This window comes from Mirounga leonina, unplaced genomic scaffold, assembly GCF_011800145.1.
Source record: "Mirounga leonina isolate KUSES-001 unplaced genomic scaffold, KU_Mleo_1.0 Mir_169, whole genome shotgun sequence".
Taxonomy (NCBI): domain Eukaryota; kingdom Metazoa; phylum Chordata; class Mammalia; order Carnivora; family Phocidae; genus Mirounga; species Mirounga leonina.
Window position 1 is genome coordinate 20,632,743 of NW_023270431.1, and position 25,572 is coordinate 20,658,314.

The following is a 25,572-nucleotide window of genomic DNA, read 5'->3' on the forward strand; positions in this document are numbered from 1 at the left end:
GGAAGGTGGAACAGGAGCGGGGAGAAGGAACTGTGAGAAGGGTAAGGATGCAGGGGTCCAATAACAGCAATATATGTCATTTATTGAGCACCTAGGATGTGCCAGGTACTGTACTTGGCTGTTTTATGCATTTAATCCTCACAGGACACTACAAACTAATTGCTATCATCTGGATTTTACAGATGAGGGCATAAGGCATAAGAGAGACCATATGCATCAGTTAGGGTCACACAGCAAATCTACTTTAGGATCACTGAATCCAGAATCTACCTGAGTGTAAAGCTGTGCTTTTGCATTGTTCCACATGCCTTCAGAGAGAGCACCATGGGAAGGATTTGGAGGGAAGTCAGAGAGGATGGCAAGAACCCAAGGGAGGAAGCAGCACTAAATGAGAATGGAAATACAATAGAAGAGAACACTATTAACCAGAGATGCTTGTGTTTTTACTGGTGGATGAGAATGCCAGGGCTATGAGAACTGGAGTCCCTTAGGCCTCTAGTGGAGTCTTAGACCTGGTGAGCTTAACAATTTTCTTGCTGCAGGTTTAGGTAGAGCACTGCTGTGAAGGTGTCCTGGTGTCTTTTGAAGAGAATTCTCCCAGGCAGTTAGTGAAGGGATTGGGGGAAAGGGGACAGTTGTTCTGACTGTCAGTTGTCAGTCTTTTAGCACAGGTAATGGAGAGCAGAGAAGGAAGTGTGGGCTGACACTGGCCTCTCACTTGCATGCAGGGTGAAGCCAATCAGATTTTGGGGAATCTTGACCACTTTGTACTTTGGGACATCTAGAGCTATGTGGTACAAATTGGAATTTTCACTGGACTGTGGTGAAAAAAATAGGTGGCAGTTTACCAGTTACTATCCAAGACAGCTTTATAACAGAGACTGGGAAAGGAAATATTTTTGCCATCCAGGCACGGCTAATGTCCCACTTTCCTTTACAAAGAGACACTTAATGTTACAGATGAAGCGGCAACTCCCCATAGCCATGCAGAGAGGTAGTGTGTTGACTGTGGGCACAGGCCAGGACTAGAGACTTTTCTGGAAGGAAAGAAGTAGTCCAGCTCTGCAGCTGGTAAGAGTGGCCTCAAGGTGGATCAGGTTAGGAGAAGCAAAGAAAAGGCAGAGGTGAGCAACTGAAGAAAAGCTATGACTCTCACAACCTTGCTTTCACTAAAGTGCTTCCATTGGAATTCTTGATTGCCATAAAAATAAATATGCCCTTCAAAGTAACACATGTGCCAGCTGATCCAGTCCATCACAGGAGTGATTGGGGCAGTGAGAGAATAACAAATGTCCTCAGAAAGAGAATAATAAAGAAAAAAGAAGAGGAAGTAGCCTTAAAAGCCTTCAGTTTGTATAGGATGCTTATAGAAATTGGATCCTTACTGTAAATGTGGTTTCTGCAACTCTGCAGGTAGGAATTCTGTTTTCCCTTTGAACCATGTCAGCACTTTATCTGTACCTCTCTCATAACACTTTTTGTATCCTACACTGTTTAATAGTTTTTATGTTTTTCCTACTTCTACTAAACTGGTAATTCCTCAAAGGCAAGGATAGTGCCGATTACATTCTGTATCCCCCACAATGCTTTGCCTTCGGTAGCTACTCAGTGTTCTGGGTAGTCCAAGGACACTATGATTCCTCTGAATTTGTTATCTCTTTACTTGGCTACCAAAGACATCACTTTGCAAAGCCAGCCTTCTTCTTTTTCTGGAGTCAGGGACTGAAGTATTTTAAAAGTGTTTTAGGGATGCCTGGGTGGCTCAGTTAAGGGTCTGACTTCTGCTCAGGTCGTGATCTCAGGGTCCTGGGATCAAGGTGAGCCTCGGGCTCTTTGCTCAGCAGGGAGTCTTCTTGTCCCTCTGCCCCTTCCTTTCCCCCGCCCTTCCCCCGCCATACTCTCTTTCTCTCTCTCAAATAAATTTTAAAAATCTTTTTTAAAAAATGTTTTATAATGTTTTGAGTATGTAGGAGAAATACTTTGTTTGAGGAATGTTGTTAAGCCCTCTCATCAAAAATAGCCTTTCCATCTACCTCCCAGTTCTGCCAGAACAGAATAGATTGGCAAAGGTAGTTCAGAGCAAAAAGCAACGTAAAGCCGTCTGCTCGTGGCTGTGCAGGTGCCAGTGGAGGAGGGGTGGTTGATGGGTGGGATGCTATGTGCTATAAAAATGTTCAGCCAACCAACTGAACAGGGGTGCATAGATTTAGACTTTGTGAAATACCTTCCCCAGCTTGTATATATTCCTGTGTACTCTGTGATCCTAGGCCAGCAGTCTTCTTTTTTTTAATAAGATTTTATTTATTTAGAGAGAGCAGGGGAGGGGCAGAGGAGAGAGAGAGAGGGAATCCCAAGCGAACTCTGCGTTGAGCACGGAGCCTGATGCAGGGCTTGATCTCATGACCCTGAGATCATGACCTGAACCGAAATCAAGAGTCAGATGTTTAACCATCTGAGCCACCCAGGCGCCCAGGCCAGGAGCCTCTAAAAGGAAACTGGTGATGAGAAGTCTCACAACATAAGCGAATTAGTGGCCCCCTGAGACGGTGAAGCAGGCAGCATCTCAGAATGGCAGCAAGAGCGGTGGGAATGGAAGAGTGGGCCAGGAAGACACATGTGGTACTTAGTCTCCGGCTGAGCAGAGGAGCTCCGTTCTGAAGGCTGCTGTTGCTCCCGTGGGGACTGCTACCCAGGTATTAGCATGGAACAAAACCAGTGACACGAAAGCTGTTTTAATTTTTACAAAATCTACTTAAGCATGAGTCCCTCTCTGTGAGTCTTTACGGTTTTGTTACTCAAATCTTGAGTCTGGTTTTCCTGGAAAATTGGAAGCAATGGTTGGGCAGGTAACGGCAATCATTGTGAGTACGGAGCAGAAAGGAAGCTTGGATAGTGAAGGATAGGAGGGTGCATGCTAGCTGCTGGCATGGACTGTGTTAGAAGCCCTAGGGTGATCACTTCCAGGGGCTGTTACAGACTTCCCCCTGGGAAATATAAACAGGAAAACATTTGGATTTGGCCTGACTGGCTTTACAATAAGCATGTTTGTTCAAATAAATTATTGCATTAAGATGAACCTGTTTCTTCTACCCTAACGAAAGGAGTTTTTGTACCCTGAGTGTTGTAGATATTATCAGTGGAAGAGCTTATCTTTATATAAAGATCACCCTTACGGAGCATGGACAGCCCTGCCAAGATTCCCAGTAGCTTGTTTAATCAGCTGCATTAATGCAGAGGTTTTCAGTTAGTAGAATTGTCCATTTTCACCCCTTATTTGCTTGTAGATCCAGAGACCAGGTCACCAAATTTGGGCTCCTAGTCATCCTCTGAGGAGAGGTGGCTTCTCATTTCCCTGAAATGAAGGTAAATGCTGTCTATGTGTGTTTGGGTTGGAGAGACCAGCCTGTAGTGAAGGTAGCCCTCTCTACCTACCCTCCACCATCAGTCATGCCAAGTTGCAGGGTGGGGACTACATAGAAACTTGCTCAGGCAGAGCATCCAGATGGACTGGTTGGATGCCCCTTCACTGAATGGCTCACTCTGACCTCTGCCTTAAGCAAGAAATAGAAGACCAAGATGACATAGCTGTGGTCACACAAAGCCTATTAACTACATTGGTTGTCTTTGTTTATTAAATAACTCTTAGATTCTTTTTTTTTTTTTTTTGAAACAAGAAATTTGAACCACATTTTGTTTGAGATACTCCAGAGAGATGTAGCAATGTGGTTATCATTTTACAAACTTTTAAACAAAACTGTTAGCAGTTTACAACTTTGTTTAAAGAACAATGGTTTGGAACACAGGCCTGTCTTAGCAAGACCCAGAGGACAGTGACCAAGGCAGAGAAGAATCCAGGGCAGAGCTGGCTGACTAAGGCTTGCTTTTTTGCAAAGCCCAGGAATCCAAAGATTAGGGTTGAGGTTCTCTTACCATTTTGCAGGAGTAGCAGTTATTTGGCCCTGTTGCTTTGGTGATTTACACCAATGCCCTCAGCTTGTTAGCTCTCTTCAAGTTGAAGAGAAATTCAGGAAATGTGGGGATGAAAATGCTCCCCTCTGTTATTTTCTCTTACCCCAGAGACTGGTCAGCTGAGTACCACCATTTTTAACATAGCTCATTCATTGCCCAGGTGTTGCCATCCTTGTTTCTTCCCTTCCATATTTTATACCTTTATAGTCACTTTATAGCCAAAACCTTATCTGTGCTTTTATTCTTTTTTTTCTAAAGATTTTATTTATTTATTTATTTTTTTGAAAGAGAGAAAGAGAGAGAATGCAAGTGGGGCAGGGGGAAAAGGAGAGAAACTCAAGCAGACTCCACTGAGTGTGGGGCCAGCACGGGACTGGATGTCACGACCCCGAGATCATGACCTGAACCAAAATCAAGAGTTGAACACTTAATCCACTGAGCCACCCAGGCACCCCTACCTGTGCTTTCATTCTAATTTTTCTTTTAAAATATCTGCCTTTACCTAACTGTCTTCTCATGATACAATTTACATTTATAATAAACTTCATTTACGAGTTGTTTCTTCTACTATAGTTGGCTCTAGCTATTGTTCTTTTAGCCTTGTCTTGGCAGTGTTCACATGAACACCTAACAATAAGTCTCATAAACAGTCCTCTAAAAGCATACAAGTATTTATGCCTATGTCACTTTTTCTAGCCTTTTTATAAAGCTGAGTTAGTAGATAGTGTATTTGCCTACCAAAGATCAAAACTGAAATAGCCTATAATTGAAGCTGACCAATAATATTGATTTGGGGGAAGCAACATTTAGTTTCCAAGTACATGAAACACATTCGTATTATAGGAATTTAGACTAGTAATATCCTTTTGAAACATGCTTTTTTAAAACTCAGTTTATACTCCAGGAAGGCATTTCTTTTGGATCAATTGCAGTTTATATACAGATTAGTTCCACTAGACTTAGCTGGACCTTTTGAGTTTTGTTTTGTTTTTTTTTCCAACCAAAATTGCCTTCCTTGTGCAAATGAACTATCCAGATGTGGAAAGGAACATAATAATAAAATTATGTGCCAAAATAACTAGCTTACATGTAATACTGTGATTAAAATGTTAACTAATTCTGGGACAAAGGGAATTCCAGGAAGACACTCTAATCATTGAAAAGGGCAGTTAAAGGGCTGTAAGATTAACCATTTTTAACCTAAAACACGGCATTTCTCATGTACCCTTTAAGCAGTACTGACAAGTATTTCCTGGAGATTAATGACCATCTGAGTTAATGGGCTGAGGGAAGGTCATTAATCCTTACACAAAGGTAATTTGGAAAGCAGAAATGAAAAACAACTGCAAGGTCGAGGTGATGGAATCCCAGGAGATGTTTCAGAAGATTGGTTCCCTTTTCAGTAAGCCCATACTTAACTACTGTTCTCACTCTCCCTTCTCCACATGGCATACGTCAGACTCAGGTTTTCAACCTCCTGGGATGCAATTAAGCTTCTGAAAATGCCTTGTAATCTCTCCTTCCACCAAACAAAACCCTTTTTATCAATGAGCTTCCTCTTCTCACTGTTTCTTAAAACCATCTTGGAAGTCATTCATTTTACATAGCTTCTTGCCATCAAATGCGTTTTATTGGTTTAGATGGGGTTGTGCTTGGGAGTCTAGAATATAAAAAACCAAGGCAGTCAGAATATACTTCCTGTGGGTTTTGATTAGATAAATATCTATGTGTGCTATACATATGATATGCAGAAAATATGAAATTACTGTCAGGGGAAGGCTGGGATTGATGGAACAGTCAGACCTAGATACCACTTCAGCAAATCAGAAGAGGTGGACTCATCTAAAGGACACAGAAACAAGTTGGTACAATCAGGATACCATTACAAGCAGAAGTCCAGGCTTCCAGACTGTGGAACACCTCCAGGGCTATACACTAGCAGATGATGATGTCAGACTTGGTGGAAGCTCAGTCCTCCTCTAGGCCAGCCTAGCCTGCACTCATTCTGCATGTTGGCTAATCTGTATCTGTTCCAACAACCTTCCCATCTGGTCAGATTTATTAATCTCAGGATTATGCAAGATAGCATACGCCTTCTGAAGCAAGAAGGACTCTGGTAGAAATAGAGCAAAACGGTGGCAGAGGATCTAGAGCCATGTGGTGAAAGATTGTAACAACAAACCCCACTCTGGTTCTTTACCCAAAGAATTGTTGAGAGCTGGAGAATGATTCTTAGTTGAAAAAGGAGATCTGCCTTCATGCGTGGGCATCATCTCCTGTAATAGTTTTTCCCTTGTGAGAGTTTTAGGATCCAGGAGCTTACACCCTTACCTCTGCTAGGGTATGTTGCTCATCTTCCTCACCTTCCTTCCTAAAAGCTTCTTTTGGAATCCTTCAGATGAGTTAAACCCCATTGAATTCACTCAAGTGGTGTCTGAGTGTTCCACCAATCCAGCCAATACTCTGATTCCTATAGTATGTTTTCACATGTTTGGAAAATTTTAAATACCAGAGTTCATTTTCCTGCTTAAAAAGAATAAAAACTACTGAAAATTAATAAGATAGCAGAAATGTGCTAAAGGAAACTCTAAGAACAATTTTCTGGTCACTAGGGCAAAAGGTAGAAATGCAGAAGCCCCATTAAAACGGTGACTGGCATTTTGCCATTAACATGTATCTGATCTAACTCTAAAAGCATAAGATCCTTGTCAATTTTGTGACAGAGCCAAGAGATGGAAATTTGTAGCTACCAGTTCAAACTGAACTACTGTTTTAGTGCTTCAAGTACAGGTGAAAATCTTTATGTTCTTCCATACTGTTAAAAAAAAAAAATCCTTGTTTATATACAGATTAGTTCCACTAGACTTAGCTGGACCTTTTGAGTTTTTTTTTTTTTTTTTTCCAACCAAAATTGCCTTCCTTGTGCAAATGAACTATCCAGATGTGGAAAGGAACATAATAATAAAATTATGTGCCAAAATAACTAGATTATTTAGGTCATGATTGCAGTTTTATAATACCATCTGGGAAAATTACTAAGTGCATGTGAATTTGAGGTAAACTAAAGTTTTTCTCCCTTCAGTGGGCATTATTGCCTCTTGGCACTTTGTTGGTAGTGGAATTTCCTAGTCACTTTGCTTAACTTTAAGGGTGATGGGTCCACAACTGTGTAATGGTTTGAACTGGAGCCTTCCTTCCACTTCCATTTGGCAGGTATTTAATGCATCAGTACAGTCTTTCTGAAACTTGACCTACCCACTTAACAATAGGATAGTAAAACTTGTTGTTTTGTGTGCAAATGCTATCTTTCCAAATTAGGAAAAAACAAATAAAACCCTGTAGAAGTGCCTCATTTTAAAAAGAGTAATTTAATACTCTACTGTTAACATTCTCCCAAGGTAGTGTTACATAAATAATTACTGCTACACAGGAAGAGTCATTTCCCATCCCGGAATAATTTGCGCACATTTAGGAATTTCATTGTCTCCTCAGAATCTTCTGGGCAATAGGCCCATAAATTATCACGTTTTGAGTATGGAACTTCCATACATGATTTAAATTTTATGGGAGGAAAGAGCAAGAGAATTGGGGGGAAAAAATAGTTACTTGCTAATGGCTGGGGAATCTCAGGGAAAGGAAAAGGATATTTCTACTTCTGTAACATAGATCAAGGAAATTTATGGTTTGCTTTTAATAATCAGCTTTCTGGGTTTATTTTTTAAGTGCCAAAAGCACAAAATGTGGTATTTTAAATCCATACTGTCTGTGCATGTGAAGTGTCTAGAGCAGTGATTCTTAGGGTCCTGAAGAAAACACGTTATTTAAATGCTAGTTCCCTGGTTTTCTAGATTTGGTCTAGAAGAAGACTTCTTAATTTGGTCCAGGGGATCCAAAGTTTCATGTCTATGTGTTTTCTGGGTCCTTGTAGCATTTATCAATTTCTCAGTAGGACCTGGCATACCACATTTTCACGACTAAATTTTGTTAGAACACTAACATAGTGTATAACACTATGGTGTGCGTTTTCTATGTTAATAATAATGGTGATGATAGCTCCTGATTATGAACACTTACTGTGCGCCACTAACTGAACTTAACACTTTATATTCCTCATTTAGTGCACCCAAAAAGGCAAGTATAGGTAGTGTCTCCATTTTATGATTAAGGAAACTTAAGGCCTTGAGAGGTTAAGTAACTTGTTGAAGATCACACAGAACTAGAATTAGGACCCATGATGCCATCTGGGAAAATCCACACTCTTAGGCATTATGTAGTATGATCATAAACACATCGATTTATAGGTTTAGTTCTTTCTAAATGGCGTCTTGTTTGGTAATGATGAATTCCATTCAGACAGCCCTTACTCTGTTCTAGTGGTTGGGCATTTCTTCTTATCTAGATGCTACTAGGATTCCGAGATCAACATTAGATTGTGGGACCCAGGAAGGTGCTTGGCATTTGTTTGCTACATAAATAAGTAAGCAAAAGAATACATGTGTGTCCTTACCAAACATGGCCTGGGTCATCTTCTTTTGTTTTTGTGATTCCCCTCCATACTGGGTATAGGTGGTAACGCCAGCGGTGGTGGCAGTGGTGACTGTCGGTTTGGGCACATATAGGACAGGCAATAATGTCTATTGACCACTAACATCAGCTGATATTCCCTTGTAATTGCATATTTCTCAGAAGCCAGCAGTCTTTGGCCAATTTCTCAACACATTTGGAAGGCAGCTACTTGAAATATTTTACTTTTTTTTTTTTTTTTGCACCATGGCTTTTTTTTCATTAGACCGTACAATTTTAACAGTCTGTGTCACACAAGAGTAGTTAGTTGAATTTCTGTAGGTTGATCGTTGTTTACTATCTCTTGAAAACAAGCATATTGCTCTGCCTCTGACTAGTTCTGAGACATTGGGAAAACTTTCTCAAGCCTCCATTTTTCATCTGTAAAATGAAGAGGGTGGACTATATCAGCTATTTTAGAAGGATTTCTTTTCCTTTATTTTAGTACCCTGTAATTTCTTTCTTTCTTTCTTTCTTTTTTTTTTTTCCCCACTGAAAACCTACAAGAACTCCAGTACATCAACATCAAAGAACAGTATGCTGGTTGAAGTTTAGAGTAGAAGGCACACAGACAGTGACCCCAACATCTTTTTTTCATTTATTTTATTAAGATATGATTTACATGCAGTAAAATTCACCCTTTATAGTGTACAATTCTGCAAATTTTGACAACTCATAAAATCATGTTATAGTCAAGACATTGAGCAGTTTCATCACCCCAAAACGTTTTCTCTCACCCCTTTCTGAGTCAGCCCCTCCCCTGAGGACCAGCTGCTGGCAACCACTGATCTGTTTTATGTCTCTTTAGTTTTTCATTTTCCACACTGTCATGTAAATGGATTCATTTAGTATTTACCTTTTTGGGTCTGAGTTCTTTTACTTAGCATAATGCATCTGAAGTTCATCCATGTTGTTGTATGTATTCTTAATTCATCGTATGAATGTACTATATAATGGATAATGTATTCATTCACCAGATGAATGATATTTGGATTGTACCCAGTTTTTGGCAACTACAAATGAAACCACTATTAATATTGTAGCTTAACATTTTAAGGTTAGTGATGTGTCAGTTAGTTGTTAAATTATATTAGCATCAAATTCAAGAATCATCGAGGGAAGAGATAGATACTGCAGTCTGCATCTGCAGATATGTTTCATTATGACCCTTTCCCCAAATCCAAGATAGAGTCCTTGGTAACTTCTTTACACATACCCACCCTTCAAAATGTTGGAAACTGTCTTAGCTATAGGTAAGGCACAGAGTGAGTAGCTTATAAATAGCAGAAATTTATTGCTCAAAGTTCTGAGGGTTAGAAGTCTGAGATCAGGGTGGTCAGTTGAGGGCCCTCTTCCAGGTCACTGACTTCTCCTTTTCTCACAAGGCAGAAGGAGCTAGGGTGTTCTCTAGAACCTCTTTTTATAAGGGCATTCATGAGGGCTCATGATTTAAACATCTCCCAAAGTTTTTACCTTCTAATTCTACCACATATGGAGGTTAAGATTTCAACATATGGATTTGGTGGGGACACATTCAGACCACAGCAGTAGCCATATTTAGTCTTCTTGTTTGGAGAAGAAATATGAGGACATGTCATCTCAAGTAGAGCTAGTGCCAAGATAAATCAAATAAAGTCACGAATAGACCTCAGGTAGTTTTGGGAACTTGAAGACTGGAGCTAAAACATCTCATGCCCCACATTCCCATACAATGGAATATCTATAATCTTGGAGTCTCGGTTTTGGTTGTTTTCAGTGGGAAGCCGGGCAAATCCACTGGGAAACTTGAACTCCCCAAGCTTCAAGGTGATGCTCTGTTATTGTGCTTTCAAATATTCTCTTGTGTTAGGAAGGGTGAGAGTTTATAAATAGATCATTCCTGTGACCAAACCCCTATCTCGCTGCCCCACTTGCTCCTTAAACAAGAAGTCTGCCATGTGTACAGTATGCCAGACTGAGGATTAGGGCACTTGGTTTCTTATACCCCATTTCTCTACAGCAGTGAACATCTATAGCTTAGTCATTTCAGATGTGTGTTCTCCTCCAATTAGGGTGACTCACCATCCTGGTTTTTCCCAGCACAGTCCTTGTTTTAGCACTGAAAGTCCTGGATTGTGGGGACTCCCCAGTCCCAGGTGCACCTGGAAAATTGGTTATCCTTTATGTTCCCAGAGTTGGATCCAAGCAGCAGATTCCAACTCCTCTGCTTATTGAATCTCCTGAACCCTACAAATGTATTTTTTAAACTAAGAATGGGCAGTTCTAGTTCTGTTGCATGAATGTATGGTGGACCATTAGAGACAAAGTTTCAACAGACTAGGGAAGACCTATATAAATTTTAGAAGAATTAGCACATACTTAGCATAAAACATTTTTAAAAGAAAGGATTTTTATTTTGTGTTGCTTTTGATTTTGTTTTAATTCTGTGAACCTTCAGCAAATGGATTGAGTCTTAGAGGATACTTTTCTCTAATTGTCAAAGTTCAAGTGGCAAATCACAGTTTGATATTGTCAGACAATCCTAAATGTTCCTAATACAAAATGGTATCCTTGTCAGCAATATTATAAGCATAATAAATAGAATATAGTTACATTAATGGGCCTTAGCAAAAATAGTTAAATATTGTTCTAACTCTAGCCAAATGAATTTTATTCTTTCATATTTTAACCAAAATTTGCCAAACAAGAATTATGATGAAAAATGTCAGTGATTTTTTTTTTTAATTCAAGTACTAAACACGTTTAACTTATTTAAGGAACAAGTCTCCATCTCAATCACAGGCATTTCTCCCCTAATATAAAGTTATTTTTTAATTGGTTGGGGGGAAATACAATAATAAGATTTTAAATTCTGAGGTACAAACTACACCTGCTTAGGATCTAAAACTGAAATGGAAAACACAAGGCTTAACCCCACATGCTCCCTGATCAAATGCAAAAAGTTCTTAAAATAGCTTCGTGTGAAGATGTTCAGAGCAGCTGAAAACCAAGATGTTGGTGTCCCTACTTACAACCTGGCAGCTTATTACCATGGCTCAGAGGCAGCTGCCCCTGTCTCTTTCTGTTTCAGGGCCAGGAGCATCAGCTCTAAGGAGAAGCACCGAATCAGCCTCTATCTACATTGCTGTCATCCCCTGAATTCTACTTTCCTAGTCAAGGGATTGTCCCTAGATCCACCATGAAGACCTGTGACATTCACTCCAAGCCACTAATATGAAGGGAAAAGTTTCCAAACAAACTTAAATAGGTATATAATAAATTCCAGGAAAAATGTAAGAAAGAAATGAAGTCTTGTGTATTTGATGGGTTATAGCTGTTAAGAGACAGTAAAAGTTATGTGTGGTATCTTACTGCTACCTCAGTAGCTTAGTTATCAGCAGGTCAGTGTGCTCTCTCAAAATTCATTGGAAAGGCCTTCTTCATTCACTTAAGACTGTTCTGTTCAGCTCCACTTACCTTGCTATAGCTCTCAGTTAACCATGTTTACTGTTTTTTCCCATAGAGAATTTTTTCCTGGGATAGTCTCTCTTACCCATGATAAAATGCTTCTCTCAAGGGCCCACTTATGTTTCTATCAGCAGCAGGATCTGGATTGGTGGATAATTGGTATAATCTGATGAGACGATATTTTATGTTGCCAGGCTGGTGGCACTAACCAGCAGTTTAAAATTCCATTTCCATTCACATGTAAGTGAATATACTGATATACTCTTCCTGTACTAAAAAGAAGAAAGAAGTAGCTTTCATCTCTTTTAGCAGCTAAGCTGATTTTTCAAGGGCCCGAAGAAAGAACTGTGGAGTGAGTACGTAGAAGGGAAATGGAGGCAAGAAGAGAATCGGGTTGGGGAAGGCCTGAAGCTCTCCTCTGTCAATAAACTTTCCAATTGGCTGCTATCACCTTCAAACAGTAGAGTTTGGAGCTGTGAATACTCATGTTGAAAACTCAGACGTTTACTGTTCTTTCATTTGAGAAATTACTTATGAGACTGTGCATTAGAGAGAAAATTAGCTGTGCTAATCCCTTAGGTGTCTAAAACCTGGTTTTTCCATCTGCTGAACAGGGGATAATACCTGCCTTTTCTATCACACAGGATCACTATAGGATCAAGTGAGTGACTGATAATTGAATTCTGTTAACAATGTAAAATACCTCATGGGGTAAAATGACATTGTTGTTATGACTAAGGCCGTCATAAAAAGTCTCCTCAGGGTGAGAAACATGGTACTGCCATTCTTTCATATGTAGCCTCCAATGACAGACTGTCTCTGTCAAACAGATTAGACAGAAATTTCTTGAACTTCTGTCAGATTTGAACCCCAGATAGCTGTGAGGCTATCATGCAGATTTTTGTTCTGATGTCTTCCTTAGAGACTTCCTGTCTGACCAAATTCTGAAGAAGCAAACAGTATCAGTTATGTGAACCTTTTGTGTTTAACATCTATAGCTTGGAATAGAAATGTCAACATCCTTCAAAGAAGGCTCAAGTATTTCTGCTAAAATGTATATCCAGCCTGGTTATTTGATGCTGAATTGGTCACTGTAATTGTCTCCATACCTTGCAGACACTTAATAACCCTTTTTAAAGTAGGGAGGAAAGTTTTCTGGTCCTAAACTTTTAATCAGAAATGAGAAACAAAATACTTACCATGGTAAACAATGCATAATATATAGGTTCAGATCACCAGCCATCAGCCCCTCTGTGAAGATCCCTATAATTCGGGGCATATAAAAACCATGTTTGCCTTATTCACTGGTGTATCCCCAGGAACCCGGCACATAGTAAGACCTGGCACATAGTAGGCACTCTAAAATATTTGCTGAGTGAATGAACAAATGAGCAAACAAATTAAGCCCTTTACTATGAAAATGTTTCCCCTAATTGTACTGAAACAAATAATATTCTGTGCTCATCATGAGTGGTTATTTAATGCTGATGGTCACTAGTTCTATTTGAAGTAAATAAAAGGAACTAGGATTTTTTTTTCTTTAAATTTTTTTAATGGGACATATTGGACATGTATTTCAGTGATAATGAAAATTTTGCTTTAGGTTAAGACAATAATATGGACTCTCTTCTGAAGAAAAGACTACAAGGCCCTTTACTTCTGTTTTTTCCCATCCTTGGGCCTGTCCAACTCTTGGAAAGTTGCAATATCAGTCTCCTGTGATAGTGCTCTATCAAATGCACCATCAGTTTGAAAACACAATAAAGAATTTCCATCTCCAGTGACAATGCCACCAAACTAAGACCAGTTCTTGGCTAACAAATTCTTTGGTTCAATAACAGTTTAAGCAAAAAAGACAATTACACGTGGACAGAAGCTAGACTGTTAAATAAATTGCACTACCTTTGCTAATAAGAGTACTTTTATTTGCCACAGATATTTGATAGTGCAGTTTTGCATTGGTTATTATAAGAACCCAAACCCTGCATTCTTTTGGGAAATTATTTGGAAAACTCTCATCAAAGTGACCTGTCTTAATTGTTCTACATCTTTGTTTTAAAGAAGTGGAAATAGCCCATGAAAATTATTGCTGCCATTAGAAATATTCAATAGGAAACAGCTTTTAAAGTGTTTATGCTGATTTTTAATTAATCGTTATGGAGTTTCATAATAATGTTAACTGATAACAGCAGAGATATATTTACTTAGAATATTTTTTTGAGGGATAGAAAATTGATATATTGGTAAGTTTCATCATAGAGAAAGCATTTTCAATTATAGCTAGAGGAACATTGTCATAAATTGAAAGAATTCTCTCCAGTAGCACACTACCCTATGTCCTGCTTTATACAAACCTAATACACAGATGGCATATGCTTGTGTTGTCAAGCAATATTTGTATTGCACTTCTTGTAATCTTCCCAAAGTTTGTGCAGATAGTGAAAAGATATGTGATCATCAGTTGCCATTAAGAGAAAGGAATAACTGACTATGTCACAAGCATTTTAGCTTAACATGTATCTATGCTGAATGGAGCACCTATATTCAAAACTACAGAGGCACCCTAAATATTGAATAATATTCCCATAGAGCAAGTACAGTGAGCAGAACTCTCTCTGGCATCATTTGGCAACAACCTGGCATCATTTCCCATTGACAGTGAGATGTGCCCATAGATATCAAATCATAGTCTTTGGATTGATAGGTATTTCCCAAGATCTTCTAAAAATCCTACCTCAAAAATATCCTTCTGTTCTCTGACCCCCATTCATCCAAAAAACGTGAACAAAGTAAGGGGAAAAATGCAATCTAGTTGCCATGTTAAGATGCTGCTTTCTCCTCTCTTTCCATGAAAAAAGAATTCCTCCTCTCCAATCCAATGTACATCTCCATTTTCATCACATTTTGATGAGTTCGAAGTTATATATTGATCATTCACAGCAGTTTACAAAAGCAAGCTGTTATAAGGAAAATCATTTGCCCAAACCTATTCTTTTAACTTTTTGACCATTTGTCTTAACTCTTAGAGGATAACAACTTCCAATTTCATTTTGGTTTTCTCTCATACCTGCCAATTTAGCAAAACTCACCTACTGTCAAGACAGTTCCTCTATTTTGCAAGGGGCTCTTATTCACATTAGCCTGAAAGTCAGTCATCTGTCGGAAGCTCTTAATCGTGCCTGAGATTTACTACATTCCCTTGTTTAATATCCAGAAGATCCTGCTCCTGGTTGTTGGATAAGATAGAAACATCCCCCTAAAGCCTCTTCTGAGCAGCGATAGAACACTTACCTTACTGTGCAGGAGGTACCTTTACTTGATTATGCCCGCTAGTTCTCTCTTCTCATCCCCACCAAAATCCAATAGTGAGATCCAGGGACCAACAACAATGTTTTCTTCTTTTCTTTTTGGACACTCTTTCAGTTTTTGTTTTGTGGGCTACAAAGCCACGGAGAGTTTGCAACCAGAGGCCACTGACAGTTCTGCAAAGGAGAGGCAGTGGGGAGCCCAGTACTGACTGGGCCCAAACACAAAATATAACCCTCTTCCCTCTCCGGGCAGTGTCCTTCATACTCTGAAGACAGGCAACCTTGCCGAATCCCTCACCCTACAGCTTGCCAGTCTCCACAGAAGAAAGGGTCTAACTGAAGAGGGCTGCAGGATGAGGCAAGGCAAAAACCGAGAGCCATCTGCCCAGAACAGACAAGTAGAGGCAGGTATAGGTTCTGTGAGTGTGTGTGTGTGTGTGTGTGTGTGTGTGTGTGTGTGCGCGCGCGCGCTTGCATGCCTGTGCCCAGCAGCTGCTCTTTAGATTAGAAGACCCATTGGCAGGCAGCTCTGAAACACCCTCTTGGGTAATTTCAAATTCATATTGCACATCTTGGCTGAGAGAAGAAACTTCCCAGGACAACCTGGGTCCCTTTCTCTGCCTTGTCACTGCCCTGAATATATTGTGAACCACAATCAGCAGGGCCAGCATCTTAGAAATAAATGCCCAGATGGACATTAAATTGTACCTCATTTTGTACCCCGCAACCATGAACTGATGCAAGCCTTGTTTGAGATTTAAGTAATAAGGGCATGACCTCTTCTTGACAGTTGTAACCCAAGGCACTGTAGAGATTCGCTATTATTAACACGATGTTGAACTTTAACTTGAATGCCTGCCTGTTCCATTCAGTGTCATATGAGATGTGAGTACAGAGTGCTGAGGAAGCTCTAGAGCAACATCCAAATGTAGGATGTTATTTATTATTATTAATCAAGTTTTTTGTTTTGTCTTACTCAGGTGTTAAGAGAAATCTCATACCTTACACTGCTAAAATTTGAAGAAACTAATTTTCTCTAAGTGGTATTACTTGTTCCTATTGGAGGAGGAGGGAGGGCAGGAAGAAAGAGCTTGTTCATTTGTTCAGCAAGTATGTGTTGCATCACCAGTTAGGTACCAGGTCCTCTACCAGATAAGCCCACCACTGTCCAGGCACTGAATCTGTACGTTACTTGGTCCTCACAACATCCCTCTAAGTAAGTCCTATATTGGTGATCAAATGAAAAGACCAAACCTGAAAATAATTAAGTAACTTCCCCAGAGTCTCATGGGTGGTAAATATCAGACTGGAAATTCAGAATTGGATTTGAGTTACTCCATAACCCATACTCTTTATTTTTAACTTTAACATTAAAATAATTTCAAACTTACAGAAAAAATAATAGAATAATAAAGAATTCGCATATACTTTCACCCAGGTTTTCCAGTTTTTAACATTTTACCACATTTGCTTTCTTCCTCTCCTCCTTCCTTCACCCTCCACTCTCCCTCTCCCTCCCATGTGTTTATATGTGTGTATATATTTTTTCTGAATCAATTCATACACTTTAGTGTGATTATCCTAAAAGACAAGTACAGTCTTCTTTTTTTTTTCTATTATTGAGAGATAATTGACATATAATATTATATTAGTGACAGGTGTACAGCATAATGATTTGAGTTCACTCTTATAATAACCAAGGCATAACAAATTCAGTAAATTAACAATGATACAATATTACTTTCTAATCCATAGTTTCCATTCAACTTTTCACCAAATGTCTCATTAATATCCTTAGGGGGAAAAATTCTTTTTTCTTTTGGGCAGGATGATATGTTGCATTTAGTTGTCATGTTTCTGCTTCAATCTCGAGCAGTTCTCTGGTCTTCCCTTGTGTTTTGTCATGTGACAGTTTGAAGAGTATGTTTTGTAAAATGTTCCTCAATTTAGGTGTGTGTGATGTTTTCTCATTGCAAGACTGAGTTTTCTGTGTTTTTTGGCAGGAATACCACAGAAGCAATGCTATATTCTTATAATCATATCATGAGACACAAAAATAGATATACCATGTCCATACCAACCCCACTTGGTTAAGGTGGTGTCTGCCAGATATCTCCACTGTGAAGTTATACTTTTTCTGTTTGTAAGGAATGAATATTTTGTGGGAAGATACTTGAAGAATATGTAACTATATTGCTCCTAACTAAACTTTCTACTATAACAAAGAGCTTTCCCTCCCCCCCCATTTTTGTATTCTTTTTTATCAATATGCACTTATAGATTTCTGTTTTATTTAGTGGGTTATAATCCATTAATATCACTGTTTTGATATCAAAATGATCTCAGATTTGATCAGTGAGAGACCCTTCAAGCTGGCTGTTGTGTTCTTTTGACAAGTCCTCATCATTTTCTGAGTATGTTCTTACTTTCTGGCACAAGAAAACATACCATATGCATCTTGTACTTTCTCTACCAAGCCCCAGAATTAGCCATATCTTCAAGGAGATCTGGGTCCATTATGGAAAACAGTATGTAGAAACTGAGATCTGGGCATTGGGTGTGCTCACTGGGCTAGGTGTGCTCATTGTTTCTAGGCCCTCTAAGCCCAAAGAGCTAGGAAATAGAAACACATGCACACACCTGTTGTCATATCTATGGTGTTCTCCCTCTCCCTCCCTCTGTATTAAATACTAGGAGATAGCATCGATAGCCCCAGTTCCAACCTGACACAGGGGTATTCTAGCTTTTATTCTTTTCATGTTTATAACTTTCCATGTTTATAACTGGCGATAGCCTGGTTTCTGTTATCCTCAAACCGTTTACTTATTTTCTCATTGCCCATGTTTGGAACCAATCTTCCAACCCTGCTGACGGCTTCCTCAACCCTACAGTCTTTTTAGCTCCATCAGCCCTAATCCCTCAAGGAAATGGCTTTTGATAACTCTTGTGCCAGAAAGTAAGAAAGTGATTCAGGAAGCCCTAACCCTATACTTTTTGCTAGACTCTTCCTAACAGTTATTACTACTGATGTCTTCAAGGTGTTGAGAGAGATGTCAAGTACTAGTTCTCAAAAATATGGTAAGGTTTAAATGAATTTGCTTATTCATTTTTTCTGTATGTTCCTATAAATTGTAAAAAGAAATGGGTTCTCCTTAGCAGAGCTGGATCACAGGACATCGGAGACATTATTCCCTGGGCATGCCTCACTTTTTCTTCACTCAGATCCCAGGTCCCTTCCTTCCCACTGTCCTCTCCCCATCCCAGTGGATTATGTTCTTCCATGGTGCTCCCAGGGCTTAAATGCACTTACCCTCAATCCACATTATTATAATTGCCAACATATTTGTCTCTCTCTTGCTAGCCTTGGTTTTCCTGGAGTGCAGAATGCACCTTTCAGCATTGTAGCCCCACCCCTAGTATGCAGTCAGTGCACAATAAGCATGTACTGGATGGGGGAAACATCACCAAACACCTTGACCATGGACAAAGGAAAGAAGCAGCTCTAGAGTAAAGCAACTTTAGAACAACATCTCAGTAAGCTGAATGGGAAAGAAATAAGAAAAGCACACATATTAAAGCCATCAGTCGTTTTTAAATTCCAGGACTTTAAAATCTTTAAATTCTTTTCCTAACAGACATTTTATCAGCAGTAAATTGGCGGATTTAAATTTCAATATATTATCCTTTCCTTCATGTTACCTAAGGATGGGATTAATGATTTACATGTAAAAATGAAAGGTCTGGATAATCAAAAAATAGAAAAATATCTTCAAGTAAATAAGTCTGATTAGGGAACCCTGGTATAATGAAGGGTGCCCCTCACTTCCTTTGAAATCGACCTGTGGACATGCTTTTGGAATCATATATATTTTAGGGTTTCACATTTTTCTAAAGTGAAAGTGGTACTAATAGGTTAACTTTTTAAAAAAGGAAGATGGGGAAAACATGTTCTTAAGTTCTGAATCCTGTTGTTGCAAATGATTTGTACTCTTCTTCGGTTTCCAGGGGCTATTTCTTCATATACTTTACAAATGCCAAATACCAGGTGGCAGCTATCTTAGCTCTAAGACATTCCCCAAGTGTCCTGCTTTCATGTCATTATGTAATGCTTTTCTCTTCGCATGGCTGTCATCACTCAGTGGCCTTGTCAAGGTATATCACTGAGTAACTCTCTTCGCTTTTGCATCCATATTACTTTTCCAAATGGGCACTGGTTCTCTGAAAACTAGAGGAAAAGGAGAGAAGAAATAATTCCAACAACATCTCAGATTGGCTAGAAAGTTCCTTTCTGAACAGGAAAATACATGAGTTGAAGCTTTTCTCCCTTCTCAGCCCTTCTTTTCTTTAAAAATGTTATTTCATCCTACTCTCATTTTCCTTACTAACTGCACATCTTATAGATACATTGTATCAGCAGATAACTTGTTTAATTTTTCAGCTCAAGTTTTGCCTTCATAACTGTTGTCTCTGATAACCTGAAGGACAGTTGTATACGCCCTTAAGCACAATTTTCACTTCAAGAGATATTTCCTGAGTGCCCATACTATGTTGTGTACCGTGCTAGGTCTTGGTACTATAAAGATAAAATAAAATGCTGCCCTGTTCCTGTCCTTCAAATACGCACAGTCTAGTAGGACAGGCACATGTCAAAATTCTAATTTTAATGGGCTGAGCATTATAACAGGGGGCTAAACATAATGCTGAGTCTTCCTAAACTGGGGGTCAAGGAAGGTGCACACGGGGAAGGTAGGGGTTGGGGCTATTTGAACTGGACCCCTTGGGGGAGGAGTAGTTGGCTTCTGCCAGAGAAAGGGTAAGAAGGCAGGCATTCTAGGGAGGGGGCGTGATGTGAGCACAAGTGCACTGGTAATAAAGCACGTGATAGGTTCAGCAATGGCGAGTTGCTCCCATGCCTGGAGCACAGGGGTACGGTGTCCAGTTTTGTACTGTGGAAGGTAGAATACTTATTTGGGCCAGAATGTTAAGGGCCTTGGATACTTTGATGCCAGACGTTAACTACCCTGTAGACACTGAGGAGCCACCAGTGGCATTTTAACAGAAAATTATAGACAAGAATGTAGAGTGGGAAGTCCATAGGATTTGGAACCAGAGCCTTTTTCTGGGACTCTGGAATGTTTCACCTGAAAAGGAACTCAGAGCTCATCTAATTTTAGGCACTTGTTTTACTCATGAAAATTGTGTGACTCAGCTTTAACTTTCACACCACTTGGTGCCCTCTACTTGACAGAAAGCCTTAGAGACGCCTCTCTGCCAACAGCTTCCCTAAAGTGATCCCTGGGTTTAAACAAGGTTATCACTGTGCCCTGAAGGGACCACAAGTGTCACCTCTATGCACATTTACTGATGAAGGATGCTGGGACCTCAGAGGCCGGCCTAGAGGCGGAAATGAGGAATAGGGGCGGCTGCTGCAGCTGGGGACCAGTGGCATACCTGACAATGGGGTATTTCAACCCAGCAGAGATAATCTGAGCAGGTAGCTGTAACATGATTCCAAGTGAGCTACCTGGGTTGAGGCCAATCCCAAGCAGCAATTATGGAATGGGGAGCAGGAGACATGGAAAGATGAGAACTAGCTGAACCCCATCCAAATAAACTAGGTGCTGAGCAGAGCTATAATCCTAGCAGAGAAGTCAAATACACTGAGGAAACCAGGGGGAAAAACTGTTCCTAAGGGTTGAGCAGATCAGGAGGTGATTGGAGAAAGGCTGCTGTTCATCCAGTAGGTAAGGACCCAGGCTGCTCCAGGCCCTCCAGAGAACATCTCTAGGCAAGAAAACACTTCTAGGCATCTTTTTCTGGTATGGCCAGGCTCCTGGTAGCTTATCAGACTTGTTTCTCCAAGAACCAGGCAGGACACAGCCTAACGACTCAAGATCTTCCCTTTTAGCCCCTGGGCAGGGTTGGGAAAGCAGGGACTAACACCCAGGTACCTGAGTTTCCAGGCAACTCCATGATTTGGTGTCCCAGGCCAGAGCCAAATGGCAGGGAGACAAGGGTGTTCCACTGGGACCAGCTTCACAATAGCTTCCCAGGAATACACTGTGGTGTTCTTTCTCAGTGTTCTTGTGCTTGATTTTAAAGTTCTTTTGTAATTTTGCTTAAGAAATGCCATACTACATATATAATAGCAACTCTGCTTTCAACCACAAATATCTTTAAACGAGAAAGGACTAATCTCCCCCCTATTCAAAATGCATTGTGTGCCAAACCTTGTGTTTTAAAACAGTCATTTTGAAGCTTTCTAATTGTAGTCATAAGTTAGTTCTCCATTCTCTCAGCCTCTCAAGTTCAGTCAGGGTGGTCCTGGTTAAAATGAATACATGAAAAACCTCTAATAGAAATCTAACATTTACAGTAATATAATAGTATTTATGGTAGTAAAATCATAAAATAAAATAGAAAGATGTCCCTCTTATGTTGTTTTTTTAAATTTACTACTTGCAATTGTATTCATTCATTTACTCAACAATTATTTCTTGTATGTCTGCTATGTCCAGCCACTATCCTGAGTGCTAGGAATATGATATTTAAAAAGCAGATGTTGGGTGCCTGGGTGGCTCAGATGGTTAGGCGTCTGCCTTCGGCTCAGCTCATGATCTCAGGGTCCTGGGATCGAGTCCCGCATCGGGCTCCCTGCTCCTTGGGAGCCTGCTTCTCCCTCTGCCTTTCTCTCTCGCTCTGTCTCTCATGAATAAAAAAAAAAAAATCTTTAAAAAAAAAAAAAAAGCAGATGTTATTGGCTCCTGCCATCTTGGAATTTAAAGTCTGTGGGTCTATTCATAAAATAAAAATAAGTTATCTTTATTTATTTTAAATTTTTTATCAAATACTAAATTTATTTGATCAAGTCTATTTATCAAATAAAGAGAAGTTAATCAGATAGCTACAACTTGTGATAGTGCTATGTAGAAAGTAAGAGAAAATCAGGACAGAGAACAAAGGAAAGAGAGGGCCTACTTTGTATGTCAGAGGTCAAGGTGATATTTAAGCTGAGACCTGAGTAATGGGAAGGAGTTAGACCAGAGAAGTAATCCAGGTACGAGAACAGTAAGCGTAAAGGCTCTAAGGGGAGAAAGGAATTGGTATATTCTAGGAACCCCAGGATGTCACTGTGGCTGGGGTCTAGTGGGAGACTGCAGGGGTAAGTGCAGGACCAGTCACGGCAGGGGGGCGGGGGGCTGGTAGGGAGCCTGGGTGTTAGTATAAAAGCAAACTGCTGTGGATTTTTAATCTGGAGGGTTACATAACCCTATCTACATTTTAAAAAGATCTTTCTGGCTCTCATGTGGCGAGTGGGGGGAATCAGAGAGGTTACTGAAGGACAAACACTGCCTGAGCAAGATTCTGCCAGACAGTTGCTCCGGGTTTATCCCTGGGTGGTGACCCAGGAATTCATGGACTCTAGGCAACTTGTCATTACTTTTTCTTCACTGCTTTTCCCCAAAATGCCCAAATCATTTTATTGCCTGGCGGTTAGTAGAAGAAAAGATGCCAGAAGCACTGCCTTTTGTCAGAAGCAAATAGTCAGGGGAGTCATTCAGGTAGGGTCCTGGTCCTAATGCTTTTTTTGTTAGAATCCTAGATGTCATTTTCACTTTGCAAGTTTGTGAAATGTATGCCTTCTGACCACTGTTCTTGAACTTTGTTCCTGGTACACAGAAAGGATTCAGTAAATGTTTGCTAAATTGACTTGACTTTGATTCCCAGTGGTGTGAATAGAGAGGGAAAATTAGAAAGGCCGATGGGGTCCTCTACTTCCTCTCTGAAGATGGTATATATTAGTGAGCAACCATGTCTTTAAACAGTATTTTTCAGTCTTTGGTGGATATAGGTCAGGGATGACTAAAATGATTCTCTGCTAAAATAAAAGTGCTGTGTACATGCAAAAAGTTTTTTTAAGTGCATCTGGTTAGAGTTTAATGTGGCTGGAAAAAAATCACTATTTCTTTCATGTTTCAGTTACTCAGATATGGCTAAAAATGTGCTTTGGATATTTTCCAAAATAAAAAGTCTTGAGGTGAGAGAAATTCCAGCCCCAACAATAACTTGAAAATTGGAAGTTGGAATAGCAACTGTTTTTTCAACTGTCTTAACTCTGTCACCAACACTATGATGATTTGATTACATGTGACAAGTCTGGTTTCTGGCCATTAAAGTGCACACTTCAGCTACAGGCACCAGTCTTTCCCTTCTTTTCTTTCAACCATGTGTTGATCAGTGGCAGAAATGAGGACGATGGGAGAAAGCAAGAGGTTGGGGAACTCAGGCCTTCCCATAGACCCGTGGGTAACAGCTGGTGCCCCTGACCTTCTCAGCAGCCTCTTGTGATCAAAGGCCTGCAGCAAACTAGTCTTTGGGTGTTTCTCTCCCTGTCCTCTCAGTCCTCACCACCCAGTGTTATTATTCAGGTGCCATTTACTTGCTTGAACATCAAGGAGATCCCAGAAGGGGAAACACATCCCCAAATGGCAAAGGGCCACTGGGAGCCCTGTGAGAAGGGAGGGGACAGCAGTCCTCCTTGAGGTCATGGATTTAACACTCTTGGTTTTGTGCCTGGCACAGAACAGAGTCACTCAACGTGTGGTGACAGCAGCTGCCGCCACTGTTATTTTTATTATTGATGGCAGTGATTTATAAATTGATTAGATGTGTATGAGTCTTAATGCTGTCAGATACCAGCTTTCAGCCTCACCTCTTTCCACTCTGTTCCTCACCCTCATCAACCCTTCAGGCACTGCTTGACACCCCTCTTAAGTAAAAGCTGTTGTCCTAATTTACTCCTATATTTTAAAGTCATTCCTATTCAACAGGTACTCCTGTTATTCCAACATCTCCATCTGGTAATTGCCATTCCTTCTTATTGCCACTTCGAATATCTTTATCTGGGAGGAGATAAATCTTTAGAAGTCCAAAGGTACATACCTACGTGTGTCACTCTAGCCACATAGTTTATGCCTTGGCTTCTTCCTCTTCCCCATACAAAGGGTAGTTTTGTTACCATCTCACCTCAAGGCTTCTCATAACAGAACATAACTCAGTTAATTTCTTCAATCATCTTTCGCACTTTGCTGAAGAGCTCTGTGATCTCGGGTGCCTTGTTTTGCTGGCAGGGGAGGGACATGGCACATCTGATTCCTCACTTAGGCAGGAAATAATCATTTCAATTAGGGGCCTGGGAAACACATCTATTCGCAAAAGGAGTTGCTATTTCTCTGGCAGTCTGCTTCCTTCCATCTGCCCCCAAGCCCACCCTTGGAAGTCATGGCAAGGCATCTCTCTCAATGAAATAAATATTGTAATGGTCAAGTAATTAGCAGGCAGAATTATGTTTGGGCTGTAACCTGACTCTAATTGCTGACCTCAGAGAATTAATTTCACATGACATAGCACCTTAGCTGTATGCTAGCTTAGGAGTTTCCACTCATCTCTCCCTTTCAGCCAGATCGCTTTTTCTATTTCTGGTCTTGTTGTGTCGATGAGTCAGGTGGCCCCAGACTCTTCCTGTGGATGAAAGGGGCACTCCTGACTTGGATGTATTTTCTGCATATATAAATTATAAAAAGGAAAAACTCTGTGTCTGTTTCTTGGCATAAAAGTAAGGGAAGCTGGAGGTTGAGTAAGGAAAGTATAAAATAGCCAATATAAATAAACCCTGGCCCTGGGCCTGAATGCAACAAGATGTACAGCATAGAAAGTGACAATCAGAAATAATGCTTTTCTGTATTAAAAACGGTCATCATAAAGAATATAAGATGTAAAAGATCATGCTAGTATTTGCCACCAAGTCCTTATCATGAAGTTGAAACAATTTACAAAGTAAGATAAAACAACTCTATGAAGACCTTTTCTTTCTATATCAAGGTAGTTGAGGTTTTGTCTCTTCCCCTGGAGCAAGTGTGAAAAGTCACCCTGCTCATCTCCTGTTTTAACAACAAATGAATTGTTCACTGAGGTCTCCTGCTTTGATTTTTCTGTAAAAGGAATTTGCTACCTAACTTCAGAGAAATGGTGTACTTTTCATGTTCTTTAATATATGACATGGTAGGTTCTCTTGTATACTAAAAAGACAGTGTGAAAACCAAAATCACCTTTTAAGGCTTAGTTCAAAGCTGGTAAATTATCAAAGAAAATTGCTGCGCATTATGACTGGTGTTGATATTAAGAACCAAAAATGGTTGTACTTCTCCTGAGTGATTGTTCTATTGTTGTTACTGTTTTAGCCTATGGCTATTCTGAATAGTGTGACAAGGTTTCCTTTTTCTCA

The 25,572-nt window shown here is 39.9% G+C and overlaps 1 protein-coding gene across 3 annotated transcripts in view; it reads left to right on the forward strand.

The window, feature by feature from the left end:
- CMSS1 (cms1 ribosomal small subunit homolog) overlaps positions 1-25,572 on the forward strand; it is a 380,974-nt gene that overhangs the window by 285,581 nt on the left and 69,821 nt on the right. Inside the window, exon 1 of one of the 3 annotated variants that reach the window (XM_035015223.1) lies at positions 15,501-15,695. The exons of 1 other annotated variant lie outside the window; for it this stretch is intronic. In XM_035015223.1, the coding sequence (XP_034871114.1) occupies positions 15,641-15,695 (55 nt within the window). In that variant the 5' untranslated portion in view covers positions 15,501-15,640. Of the gene's footprint in view, positions 1-15,500; positions 15,696-20,933; positions 21,032-25,572 lie in introns of those variants that run through there. One more of the 3 variants, XM_035015224.1, reaches the window with a different exon arrangement.